This window comes from Pundamilia nyererei, unplaced genomic scaffold (genome assembly GCF_000239375.1).
Source record: "Pundamilia nyererei isolate P.nyererei 1_Seehausen unplaced genomic scaffold, PunNye1.0 scaffold00071, whole genome shotgun sequence".
Classification (NCBI taxonomy): domain Eukaryota; kingdom Metazoa; phylum Chordata; class Actinopteri; order Cichliformes; family Cichlidae; genus Pundamilia; species Pundamilia nyererei.
The window spans coordinates 49,114-63,245 of NW_005187472.1; the positions used below are offsets into that span (position 1 = coordinate 49,114).

The window sequence follows — 14,132 nt, forward strand, 5'->3', positions numbered from 1 at the left end:
TGGCAGTGAATGAGTTAAACCCATTGACTCATTCACTGCAATTGACGGCTATAGACGTCAATGGCAGTGAATGAGTTAACACTCATAATAAAAGTGGGCTCCTATTTTACCATCCAATGCTAAATTCTGGAAACAGAACCACAAACCTTTCTGATGCAAACAAGGATTGTGCTCACTCCCTGTCTGCTGGCTGAATCTGATGACGGACATGATGTCAGTACAAATTTCCATATTCAAATTCTAAGAAATAAACAACAAAGAGAAGTGCATAAATTAGTTTAATTAAGTTTTTTTTATATATATATATTAAAGTTGTTAGTGTATGTTAGAACATAAACTGCCAAATTTATGAATCAAAATGCCAAACTGACATAAAAAATCACAAATATATACAAGAGAAAAACTCTGAAATATATGAGAAACAACTGAAACTATAATGGAAATCATCCAGCAGTCTGTGGTAGCGAGTGGCATCTATTTTGCTGTTGTCTGGGGGCAGCATTAGTGCCAGAGATGCCAGCAGGATCAACAAACTGATCCACAAGGCTGGACTCATCACTGGTCAGAATATGAAGGCGTTTGAATCAGTGAGGGTCAGGAGGTCAGTGAACAAACTACTCTCCATCATGGAAAACCCATCACACCTGCTCCACTCCAACACTTCTGAGGCAGCAGAGCTCCCTCTCCCTCAGGCTGATTCAGGAAATCATTCCTACCAGTATCAGGTTTGTTCACCTGTCACAGGATGTGACAGGTGAGGCATAAGATTACAAAGATATTTTTGTGTTTTAACTTCATGCAACTAGTTTTCTTACATTCATAGTGTACATATTGTTTTTAATGCAATTTGCACTTCTCTCTTACACAATGTCAGGCTTACTTTTACTGTTTTTAACTAACATTATTTTTACCTGTTTCTTTAATCACATTTGTAAATATATAAATTCCTTACCAGGCACCGGTGACACTTTTATTTTAACTGGGTTATGTATTTGTGGTTTGTTTTTGGCTGTACTATTTTTACTCAAACTCTTTTTTCATGCTGCTGTAGCACAAAAACGTCCCCTCTGGCTTCAATCTGTCTGTCCATCTATCCATCTATCTACAGATACGGTTAGCCTAATTGTGAATACATTAACACAAGGAAGATGAAATTGTTCTCAATAATTCATATCCCCAGTGGACAGAGACAAATATCATAACAAAGCAGAAAGAAAACTGCAAAAACAGGTTAAAACTTCAACTCAGAGATGATCCAGTTAGTTCAAGTTAGTCATTAATGTGATGCTGCATGCTTTGGATTATATTCTATAAAGAACTTAGCACTGTCACGACCATTTATTTAAGCTAACTAAAAGCCAAGATGACTTGAAGTTTGTATCTGTTCAGAAAAACACAAGACAAAGTAGTGCAGCATGTAAAAAAGACCCAGCAACACATGATGAGGTCCATGGACACATGCACACATGCACACACACACACACACACTTGGACACAGAGACTCAGCTGATACTTCATCAACTTTCAATTTAATATAGAGAAAAACTTTCAGTGAAGGCATGACTCCCTTAAATTCCAGGGCATCTGAGTATGTTTCCTGCTGTTACAGGCTTATCGCAGCATTGAAAACAGGACCTTTCCCTACATGCTTTCCAGTGTGTACAGGAAACAAGGCCCAGAACTCCTGAAAAACCAGGAAGAGATAATCAACAGGTCCATGTCAAAGTAAATTCTTAATCAAAATGGGCCTAAATTCAAACAATAGTGAGAAGAGGCATAAGGAGAAATTCTTTCACTCTTTCAAATAGTTTGTTTTCAGTTTTTCATTCCAGATTTTTAAAAAGGCTAAATGGGGTCATGATCTCTGTGGCTTCAGTTAAAACTTAAAAGTTAAAGTGGAATAAATGCAGTAAGAGGTATTTATCACAAACTGTATATAAAAAGACTTCTTCTACATTTAAAAAGTGAAGCTGATGTGCAATTGCCTTAAATATGCATTCTTTCTAATGACCAGAAGAGGGCAGTCCATATGATTACAAGTTGTTTATTTTTGTTTGTTTGTTTTTTAATGCTGATGCATTTGTAGGATACGTGAATATTATTATTTTTTTGGGACTCACTCAACAAAAAAATATCTTAAAACTAAATTAAATAAAGGCCACACACTAGTAGGTTGTTAAGAGCTGCCATTTCCATACCTTGATCTAATCAATGTTGTTAGCTAACATGACTTAAATAAAGACAGTACTTTAACATATGATTTACTGATTAAACTGTCTATTGTGGTGATGTCAAAATAGACTGTATAAAAAGATAGACACATCCAGCATGACATGAACACAAGTCCCATTGAAGTTAAGACATAAGTTGCCAGCAAAGCATAACCTGTTTAATTGACTGTTGTAGGAATTTGTCGATAAAATTTTTTTTTTTTACTCCGGTAAAGGCTTTAATTTTTAAAAGGCACATCATAACATACTCCGTTTAATTTTAACCTAATAAGCTATTAAGCTCATAAAGTCATTAGGAAAAACAGCTGTGTGTCATGGCACTGAGTCTGCGACCGAGTGCTTTATAACCCTTGATTATTGTTATTCCTGGTTTTGAGTTCTCTTGATGGTTTTTTGTTCATGTTAAATTTTTTTTCCTGCTTCCAGTTTCAGTTTTCTGTACCTTCTCCGTGTTTCACGTCTGGTTATTTTTTGTCTCTGTGCTTCACGTTTCCTTTTTTTCCAGGTCTGTCATGTTTCTATATCTTACTGTCTAGTTTGCGTCTTTGTGAATTGTCTCATTTTTCCTGTTCTACAGTCTGTGTCCTGTGTCTAAGTTTTGCTTCCCCTTGGTCTCATTATGTTTGATTGGGCACAGCTGTGTTCCCTCCTGTTTCCCATTCCCTCGTTACTGCCTCTTGTATTAAAGCCCTGTGTTTTCCTTGCTCTGTGTTGTGTCGTTAACCGCCATGTACTGTATACCTTCTCTGTGCTGTGTGGTCCTGGTGAAATTCTAGCAAGTCCAGTTTAGTTTCTAGTTCATGTTTGAGGTTTTTGGTTTATTTTATAAAGTTAATTTCTTATGACAAGTTTCTCCAGCAAATAAAGTTGTGTTTAGAGTTTAAGTCCCATCTCTGAGAGTCCTGCATTTAGGTCCAATCCTGCCTGCCACACAACACATATGATGACACTATAGAGCATTATCTCAGAGTTCCATGTAGAATAAATAAAATTTACAAATCTGATTTTTGTTGTTGCTCTTTTTTTTGTTTGTTTGTTTTTATAGTGTGACACAAAATTAGATCATGGCAGATGGTCAGAGAAGTTGTCCCTTTGAAAAGAATGCAAGTTCAGTGTGCTTCCAGATTGAATTCACTTTTTAGACCCTGAAGCTACGTCCCTATTTTCTGCTCTCCATGTCTCTCCCCCTGCTGGTGATTATAAACAATGCATGTTTAAGGCACTTTTGCATTGACTTCAAACTACATTCATCATATACCTTCTATGCAACATAGACACACATACTTGCGAATTATTGCTAACTGATTACAAAATTGGTAGAATTAAACTCATTAAAACCAGCTTCTTGAATTTTATTTATCTTGCAACAAATGGTAGCATTTGTCAGATAAGACAATTAAATTTCAAAAGGTAAATACAGCTGAGATAGTTCAAACATCAAGTGAAAAATGAATGGTATTTACTGGTGTTTATTAAGGCTGCTTAGTTTGTTTTAAATATGTGACCTTAATTGCATCCATCTGAGCAGATTTTGAAAGATCGCCATCGTGTCCATTTAAATACAGAAGATGAGAGGAATTTATAAACACAGCGTAGGTTGTGTTTATTCAATTGTACGAAAAGTTAAAGGATGATTCATTTTAAACTTACAGCATTGTTGCTAGACATTTCTGCATTCATTTGTCACCATATGTAACAAAGTATTAGTATAACAACTCACTATAAGTTAATAAATAAACTTTCTTTTTGTAGGACTTTTTAACACAAGCAACAGTCACAAAGTGCTTTACTGAGGTAAATTGATACAACTAGTCGGTACCAAAGGCAAAGTGAATACACATAAATCAAGCAACACAACACAAAACACAAACACCACCCTAATGCCTATATGAACAGTTGGGATTTCAGCTGCTTTTAAAACATGTCACAGAGTCAAGGGTGCGGCGAAACAGACTCGGAGCAGTTCCATATTATAGGCGGGGGCCTAACCTCATAAGTCGATAAAGGAAAAACTGAAATTTAAACCTGACAGGAAGCCAGTGCAAAAGCTTTAAAAGCAAGGTGATACACGAAGACTTATGAGAGTGAGTTAAAAGCCTTACAGCGGCATTTTAAACAGACTGGAGATGATTAATAGATGCTTTATTCAGACAAGAAGTGCATAATCCAAAAATCCAAGCAAGAGGAGATGAAAGAGTATACAGGTATCTCCAGTTCATTTTTTGAGACAGTGCTTAGCTCAACAGTATTTCTTTAATGAAAAACAACAACAAAACCAAAAACAACAGCATTTTAGAGGCTTAATATAAGCATCAAATGTCAGAGGCTGATAAAAAGTTAACCCAAGGTTCCACATGTTATCTTTCAGACAGGATGAAAAGGACCCCAATCACTATTTGATTTTGCCAATAATGTTTCAGGAGCGATAATTTGTCACTCTGTTAAGTGACAAAAAGTTATTTGCCATCATTTAAAATGGATAACTTGTCAATTTGTGAGGTTTAAAAGAGAGATATAGTTGAAGGTCATCTGCAAACAAATATTAAGAATTGACTATACTACTATACTATGACCTAATGGGAGAATATACAATATAAATAACAAAGGACTTTCAGATCCTTGAGGAATGCCATATGTTAGACAAGCAACACTCACCAAAAGCTTCCCATGAAAACCAAATAGTTTGAAATGAACCAATCCAAAACAGGGCTGGAAATTCCTATCATGCAGTTGAACTTATGGATCGGGATCTGATGGTCAATGATATCAAAGGCTGAGCTGAGGTCAAGCAAAACAAGGACTGATCCCATACCTTATCTGCTTATCTGCAGCCATCAAAATGTAATTTAAGACTTTTAGTAGAGCAATTTCACTGGATTTCTTAACTTTCTGAAATAAGAATGAAATTTGTGAGGAATATTGATCATCTCCAAAACATTCCTTAATTGTGTCCCAACAACCTTTTTTATAGGGCTGACCTTTGCCCCTGCAACTAAAACACTTGAAAAGGTGAAGCTTTTACTTTTAAGGCAAATGTCTCCATTTGTGTCACATTTTTCAGTTTCATTCCCACACTTATCAAGTGTTGGCAGACAAGTCGCAAACTACATGTAACCGCATCAAAATGATAGTGACCAAAACAGTCACAAGGTTTTCTGTGCTGCACCATATTCCTATGCCTATATATATATGACTGGCAGAAACCACTTGCCAACTGTGTAGGGAATACACATTTGTCCAGATCAAAAGACCGGCCGCTAAGCCTGTAACAGTGAGCCCATCATAGGCAATTAAAGTCCTCTTCAGTTCAATATTTGCTGGTGTATATTCAAATTGTTCCAGATTTGGCTCATCTTTGAACAGACAGTTTTTATAAGCCAAAAGTTATTCTAGTATGTAATGTGCATATTGGGCTAGCTCAGCCTTTCCATGTCTTGAAAGAAACTACTGTATGTATATATGGATCCACCCACTGGAATGTAATAAAGTCACAAAAATGTGAAGTGCAAAAAAATACTGTGTTCATGTTTATTTATTGCACAGGGAACTTATAGGGACTAGTGGTTGCACAAACAAGAAAATTGGATTGCTGAACCTGTCACATGGCTCAAATCAGCCCTTTTGGTAATACACACATGAGCTGAGGGAAGGAATGGGAGAAAATCCTATGTTTATAAGAGGAGAATGACATAAATGTATTACCAAAGAGAGGTCCTCTCAGTTCAGTCCCTGTTGATTTTCACATTCAGTTGGATGCTTTACATAATCATCTTGTCTTTGTACATTCTCATCATCATCTATCAGAAGTTTCTCCAAAATCGTGTGACTGTAATGATTTCAACACGAAATAAGCACTTCCAAGTTGTAGCTCAAAGCATAAAATGTTTGGCTTTGTACTTGAACCTGATAGCTTTCTGACAAAGAAAACTGATCCACCTGCTGTGTTAATAACAGGCCTACAACTATGTTGTTTTCTAAGTACTCTTTAAACACGGCAATGCATCAATTATTAACAGCAGTGATGCTTCTTTTTTTTTCGAAGGGGGGGAGGGTTGCTTTTTTTCCCATGTTGGAAGATCAAGTGTTTTTCTTTTGAAAACTATAATGGAGGATATCGGGTATTAATTAAGTAAGGTTAATAGCTCTGTAGTCATGCATCACACTTTCTCATCTAACTCAGGATCCACTGCATGTGACTGGCTTTAATATAACCTCCTGATCACAGCATGTTCTGACCGTCCTTGTGATCTAATGCTCCCAAATAATTGCTTGCAAATTGATTGATTACCATTATTGAGCTACTTTCCTGACAAAATAGCAGGTCCAGTATATTTGAATAATGCTATGGATGAGGCCTGGGGGGAGGGCAAGCTTAAAGCCAGACCTTTTGAAGTAAAGTCAAAGAAGGCGGAGAGGAGGCTGTCTCCCCGGCTTTTCTTCCTCTTGGTTAACAAGACATGTGATTAGCATTGCTGTCTGCTACTTAGTTTTTGCCCTGCAGTCAGCTTTGTCTGCCTTTAGAGGAAACACTGCCTGCAGGCAACTAAACCACCACAAAGGTAAGTCAGTGTCTTGTTAATGTGTTCATATCTCCTGATTTGTAAGAATCGTGTTACTTTAATTGTCAGGGTTTTAACTTGTGTCATTGGGGCAAATGTATGTCTTGAAAGGTTTTAACTTTTAATGAAAGACACATCTTTTATGTTTTTTAAGGTCAATTTCCTTTAATCTCCTCAAAGGTAGCATGGGTTGCAAAGCGTGTAAACTGACTTTATGAGAAATAAAGAACTTGTTTGTTATCGCTACAGTTTCTTAGAGCAAAACTATCCCAGGATTAATGTCTCCAAACCTGCTGTAAAACCTTCCCTTTGCAAACATAAGGATTGCTGCAAATCCCCTGCACCCGTTGAATACATTGCAGGAACAATAATTTCCCTGAATTTCATTTCAGAATATGTTCAGTTTACAGACCTCAGAAAATAGGATTATTAAAAGTAAAGTGCCATACTGATTGCTTTTGGGAATTTTTAATCTTCTTATTCACTTCTTTACAATGTTTACTTAATACAGCACAGCGAAATCAGTAGCTCACACCCACTTAACAAATACACGTAGAGGTAGCATAGACAGCTCGCCTGTTAACATGTAAGAGTTTAACTGTGGGAAAACTGTGAGAAATGATGTGTTCATATTCTACCATTTCAATGAAACTTGTTTTTCTCTCAACTGGCGCGCTTGTTTTTAACATTACTGCCCACTTGCACAAGGAGAAATTAGATTTGGTTGGCCAGTCACGTGATGGAAGAGTTGTTCTTGCATGGCCTCTGGAAAACAAGACAATTATGTGACCATCCGGAACATTCCTTCACTTATTTATGTGTATCATTCTGTCAGCTTGAGTGGCCTTACGTCATCCTCTGAAAGTAATGCATTCTGAAACCGAACCATGTGAAATATTTTGTCGAGGCTCCATTATAACAGAAACTTGATTAAAATCCGGCAGTGATGTGATTGTTGAGCTGTGCCAAACCTTTCTGGATCACAGGGCAGATCCATGTGGTTGAGAAGGTTTAAGCTCTTAATATAGTGGTCTCATATGTTTGGGCAAAACAGTGAAAAATGAACTTGACAGTAGATTTCCCCATGGGACATTGTTTTCAGCTCTTGAGTGACAGCTTGAGTGACTCACAAACACAATAAAGCTTTTCTATGAAGACAGGAAGTAAATGTACTATACTGTACAGTAAAGTCCCATTTTGAGTTCTTGAAACCTTAGAGCATTTTGACATTTGCCAAAAGTAATCACTATAGGGTGGAGTGCAGTATTAGTATCAGTATCAGTTAAAGTCAAGCAACAAGCCCTGGAGGTTTGAAAGTGACAAAGACTGCAGTTCTTCTACTGGACATTTGAGGCTAACTCCAAAAGCAAGTCAGTCACCACAGACTGCCGTAAAAATCATTAAAATGCCCAACTTTACAGAATATATGCCCCCTGCGACAAAAAGTGTTTTTGCTTTTAATTTCTAGTAGCCCACATTCAGGTTTATTTGCTTACATTTCCAGTGGAGTTTGCAAACCAAACTTTAACGTCTGTGGTCTACTGAGTCTTTGCAACCCATTGAGGATTATAGGCTTAGGTTTTAGTTAACATGTACTCAGTTTGTATAGAACGTCACCTGTATAAACTACCCAAGTAGAAAAAAACAGCTCTTTAAACAGGAAACACTCCAATTCCAAAACGTATGAGAATTCATTTCTTTCTGTAAATCTGCCCATTTAGCATTGTGGCTAAAACAAACAGGACACACACACTAGCTGGGTTGACGTTGACCTGGTGGATCTTAAAAACTGTAATAGTTGGTCAAGTATTCACTCCATGCGAACACCTTGCAAATGCTAGGTTGGGCCTTTCTTTACTCTCAAATAGCCTCAGCTCTAAGTGTCATGGATTCAACAAAAAGAAATCTGAAGTTCTTGTTGATTGCATGAACTTCATTTGTCATTTGTCCAGATTTGTTCCAGCATATTCCTGATTCTACTGGATTTAGATCTAATCACTGGGGAGGCACAGTCTACTAAGATTAAGGTCATGTTCATGAAATTAGTTTGAGATGACACATTCTCATGCTGGTAGAAGCCATCGGAAGACAGTGAACTGTTACCACAAAGAGATGCACATGGTCAGCAGCAATTATCTGACAGGCTCTGGCATTCAAACCTCAAGTGATTGGTATTAAGGGGCCTAAAGTGTTCAGTGTAGACTGGTGACACAAGGCATAAATACAGCCTGAACCTCATCATATGCAACAATGCTTTTTAAAGCCAAAGCTGGCATCTGGAACTGGTGCAACTCTCTAGATTCAGTCCCATATGTCTTTTTGTAGCCACTATAGGAAGAGAACATTTTCAGCACATGCAGGGATGACTTAATAAATCTGAACCTGACCTTTAATATTAAAACAATCTTTTTCTCATACAGTAGTGAGACAGGATATGTAATGCATATCCACGACCTGTGCTGTTTGGTTAGATTTTGCAAACTGAGTTCAGTGAGTCAGTTCAGAAAGCTGTTTATTAAATTCCACTTCCACTCTCCACTCACACGTACGTTGGACTTGCAGGGACATTTACATGCAAACTTTGTTTAAAAAATCTGTTTTAAACACTTAGCTTGCACTAATAAACATGACATGATCAACCCCAAAGAATGTGATAGAATTTGATCACTCACATGTCATGCTATAAACCTCATCATTCAGAGTTTATCTTAAACGTTACAATGCATGCAGAAATGTTCCTATATTGTTATATGCCACGGGGTGCTATTAATGCTGACTAATGACTTAAACTACTTCTGTTTGTTACAGCCCAAAACCCAGGGAGATTGCTAGTTTGCAGGCATCAGGTTCACAATCATGCCTGGCAGCACTGCAGGCAAGAAGCTTGATCTTTCCAAGCTCACAGATGAGGAGGCTCAGCATGTGTGGGAAGTTGTCCAGAGAGATTTTGATCTGAGGAAGAAGGAAGAGGACAGGCTTGGGTAAGTTCACTTATTTCTCTGTAATTTGTCATTGGTGTAGATGTCTGGCTGGTGTTTATCCAACTGAATTATTTGGCAGCAGTAAATCATAAACTGTTTAACATTATCTACCAATTTCAAGATGGTTGGAGTTTTTCCCACTAATAGGTTTATCTTTAAAACTCAACAATAAAACAGACCCACATTAAGTTACACAAATGATTAAACAAATTGAATTAAACTTCTTTGAAATGAAATCTCTTCTACTACTAGATCTCCTCTTGCTCTTGTATGTATTCACCTTTATATTTGACTTGGTAAATTATGGGACTTTATTCTGCTACCCTAATCTATCCCACATGCGTATGCTGAATAAGGATTACATGATTATTATATGTGAAACACTTATTCTTTTGACTTTCTTCTTGGTATTCTGAGACCACTGTATTGCAGTGTTCATTGCCTCTCAGTGACAAATGCTTCTGTTGATCCATAGAGACAGTTCATGTGTTGTTTTAAAAGTATGAAGTTTGTTTTGTTTTTTTCAGTGCTCACTGTTCATTGTTGATTATTTAGGAAATGAAGCTCTGCATCCAGTCAGCTTATTTAGCTTATTTAGTTTCAGCTCATTATTTTTGCACCACTGGCCATTTTCAGTCCTGGGGTGAAGAGTAAGGTGGTTTTGTTGAATCTGCTGGCATATTTCAGTTAGGCCACATGTCATTTGGCATGTGCCCTTTGGTGCGTGGCTCACTGGGTTATGTGATTAATGAGACTGGGCTGTCTAGTGTGATCTCATTCTGAGGTGTTGCATCAGGGCATTTCGTCAAATGTCATGTGCATCATTACTCACAAGGTGTTTTTTAGCTTTAGTGCCTTAATGCACTGCCCTTGGTAAAACGGCCTGCCTAACCATGACTTGCCTCATTTTTGTGACCTGCACTCTTAACCTAAGGATGTTGAAGGAGTTCAAAGTTTAACACCCAGGTGATTGTGAGTCCCATCATGTTTGAAACATGACTTTTCCACATTTTATTTTCACATTTTTGGCAAAGATTAATCTCCATCCAGGTCACAACAACTCGTTTAGGGTGTGGAGCAAAAACAAAGCCCCACCCTAACTCCAATCCTCCTCCTAATCCTAGATCCTGTGACCTGCTGGATGTGAAGAGGTTAAAGTAGTACCGTTTACACCAGTAGCCCACCCATTTATTCATATTCATAAAACAGAATAGCTCTAGCTTCTGATACATTTCAGATTAGACTGGCCTATGGTAGTGGAAACCTACAAATCCTCTACCTCCATGTCTATTTCATTTGTGAACTTTCACTCCATCCACAGTTCATATCATATTATTAAAGCTGTGCAGGGTAACAGCTGCTGAACAGACACCGGGCGAACCTGAACAGAAAGTTTTTGATGTGTGCCATTTTTTAACTATGGCCGTCACTTGTACAGTATGCTGGGAATCTATTGCTCTAAGGCCTCAAAAATAGAAAGCAGACGAGGTGTATGCAACGTTTTCAATTACAACATCCTGAATGATGATTATAGACTTTTTTCCCTCAATGACTCAAAAAACAGCTTTAAGGTTAACCAGTGCCAAGTCAGCACTAATTGTCTGTCAGCTGGTCAGCCTCCTGTTCTTTTTCAAATTTGAACACACCAGACACGAAGCTCATATAAAAGCCTCTTTTGAAAAGCAGTCAAACACCATTTCTTTCTCCAGAGCGAGCAGCTAGCCGTTAGATGTTCAGTAAACCGCAGACGAGACACACACAGTGGTAAAGGGTGTGTGCTGTGCACCTGTAGTACACACGTATAAGAGTTGACAGACATCACAAGATTTTTTTAATTAATTTTTCACAGCACTGTAATCAGTGTCATGTAATCAGGCTGTGTGTTGCTTGTGTAGAAACGTGAAGTCCCTCAGTGACATTACACGAACACCAGCAATCAGGCACGAAGAGTGAACACTGCTTACCCAGTGGATTTTGAGTTTAATTCTGGACATTTATCTGTGCTTTTTGCAAGATTTTTGTCACGGGTGTGGTAAATTTTGGACATTACAAATATATGCCCACTACTAAAGCACCAGCATGTTTTATCAATTAGAAATTCAACTTTTTGGTTTAAAAAGAAAGTGGACAAAAAAATCTTTATTCAAATATAACTTTGAACAGAAGCCAAATCTCACATTACCTTTCACTGCACCAGGGCCCTCACATGAATAACATAGATCTCAAATCATGTTCCGCTATAAGATCTATTTATTCTTAAAATATGCATCCTCAGTCAGTTCGTTTGATGTAAATTGAGCAGATATGACACACTGACAGGAAAAAGCGAGCAGACTAATTTTGTTCCACATTCCCAACAGATGATTGAGTCATTTGATACTAATTCACTGACCTCCTGCTCACACGCCTTGTTGGCAGCATTGGCGGATGGTTTAGAAATCAGGCTATGGGAGGAAGACGTTTTACAGGAAATTTTCACTTCACCTGTGGATGATCAGTGCAGGGCAGCAGCAGCAAAAGTCCCCATTTAAGAGGTTAGACCACAAATGATATAACAGCCATTATTATTTTTTTGTTCCATATAACTTTCACAAAACAAACATTAACAAACAGTAATAGAAATATTGCCTATAAATCTTGTGCATGGTTTTACCCTAAACTGCAGTTTCTTCTTTTGTCTACACTCGGCTTTAGAAAGGTTTCACACAGATGTAGTACCCTTTGTCTGCACAGACCAAAGTAAAGTAATTTGCAGACTAGCGGTTGCGGCAGATCGACTCGGTCTCACTTTGAAGATGTCACGTTGTTCTGTCTGTTCAGCACCACCTTAACAATGTAAAGCACAGATTAGCCTGTAGCATCGTTTCCGACATGCAAGGTGGTTCCAGGGGTCTCTCAATGACTGAAACAGGCATAATTAGACCACAGAAAAGTGTGCTCCAATTGGTTTCATCACTGTCGTGAGGGTAACAGAGGAAATGCCAGAGGAACTTCTTGCAGATGGAAGAAGTTTGCCTTTTAATGTGAGGCAGCAGTCTGAGAACCCCGGCCTCAGATGATGTAGCCTGAGTTTGTACACTCACAGATGTTTTCACACCTCAGCAGTATAGCTCTAGTATAGTAGTATAGAAAGTATAACTTTATGCTATTCACATTGGTAGTGAGTAGTATAATAATTAAAGGTGTATTTGCTTCTTATTTAAAAACTGTAGTAGGCAAAACTTTATGAAAGACTCAACATTTCTAAAGAGTTCAGAGTGAGTAGTCGATCCTATAGCCAGAATTGTGATCTACAGTTTTTTTAGTATTCAAGTAACTATGAGTGTAATGTTAAAATCGGATCCATATGAATTCATGAACCTATTCCACAGCCATGCGATTTAATGTGTACCCTTCCAGATTTTATCTTTATCAAAGTGTTCTCTTCCATGCCTGGATTCAGGACAGCCTGCTCTGTCATGTGAACAGTTACTGGTTTGAAAGAACTTATTACAACCTTTCAGCATCCTCGGGGACCCCTGATAACTTGTGTAGGGGTAAAAGTGTGCTAGTATGGGGTTTTGTTTGTATTTGGGGGTTTCAAATCAAGTCTCATTCATTCATTTTAACATTAAAGTTTTTCTGTTGGAAGATTTTTCATCCTAACAGACCGTAAACCAGACCAAGTGGTGTTAATGAATGAAAACAAAACAGCACCAGAAAAGGCAAAGACCAATGTAAGATCATGTGACTGTGCTATCTGGCACCACACCCACCTTCTAAAGCAGGCATTTGTAAATGCTGTTGTTCCTCACGTTGAAAAGCTAAGAAGCTAAAGGGGTGTCCGAAAATTAAGGTTGCCACTTTTGCCTCACAGCAAGAAGGCTCTGGGTTCATATCCATGGGATGGCGGGGGCCTCATTGTGGTGCTGGGTTTTCTCCAGGTACCCCACCTTCCTTTTACAGTGGACAGGCATGTGTTAGGTTAATTGGTGCTTCTAATTTGGCAATAGATGTGAATATGAGAGTGAATTGTTGTCACTCTGTTAGCCCTCAACATATTGGTAACCTGTCATACTCTGTAGTGTACCATGTGTTACGGCCCTAGCAGGGCCTCTCTCTCTCCTGAGGGTGCCTGTGTGGGCGTGTCCCACTACCTCCTGCCTGAGGTGCCACCTTTCCCTCCTGTACAGCTGACTCCCATCAGCAATTAAAGGTATTTAAGCCCAGAGCAGGGTGAGCTCTGGGCCAGAGTGACATTTTGTGTGGGTACAGCTAGTGAGCTGAGTGTTTGCAGTGGTTTCCAGCTAGTGAGCTGAGTGTTTGCGGTGGTTTCCAGCTAGTGAGCTGAGTGTTTGCGGTGGTTTCCAGCTAGTGAGCTG

The 14,132-nt window shown here is 38.3% G+C and overlaps 1 protein-coding gene across 2 annotated transcripts in view; it reads left to right on the plus strand.

Moving 5' to 3' along the window:
* Window positions 1–6,719: 6,719 nt before the first annotated feature.
* The window catches only part of mlphb (melanophilin b), a 44,056-nt gene continuing 36,643 nt past the window's right edge, over window positions 6,720–14,132 (plus strand). For both annotated transcript variants that reach the window (XM_005736791.1, XM_005736792.1), the window contains exons 1-2: window positions 6,720–6,790; window positions 9,599–9,771. In XM_005736791.1, the coding sequence (XP_005736848.1) occupies window positions 9,647–9,771 (125 nt within the window). In that variant the 5' untranslated portion in view covers window positions 6,720–6,790; window positions 9,599–9,646. The remainder of the gene's footprint in view (window positions 6,791–9,598; window positions 9,772–14,132) is intronic.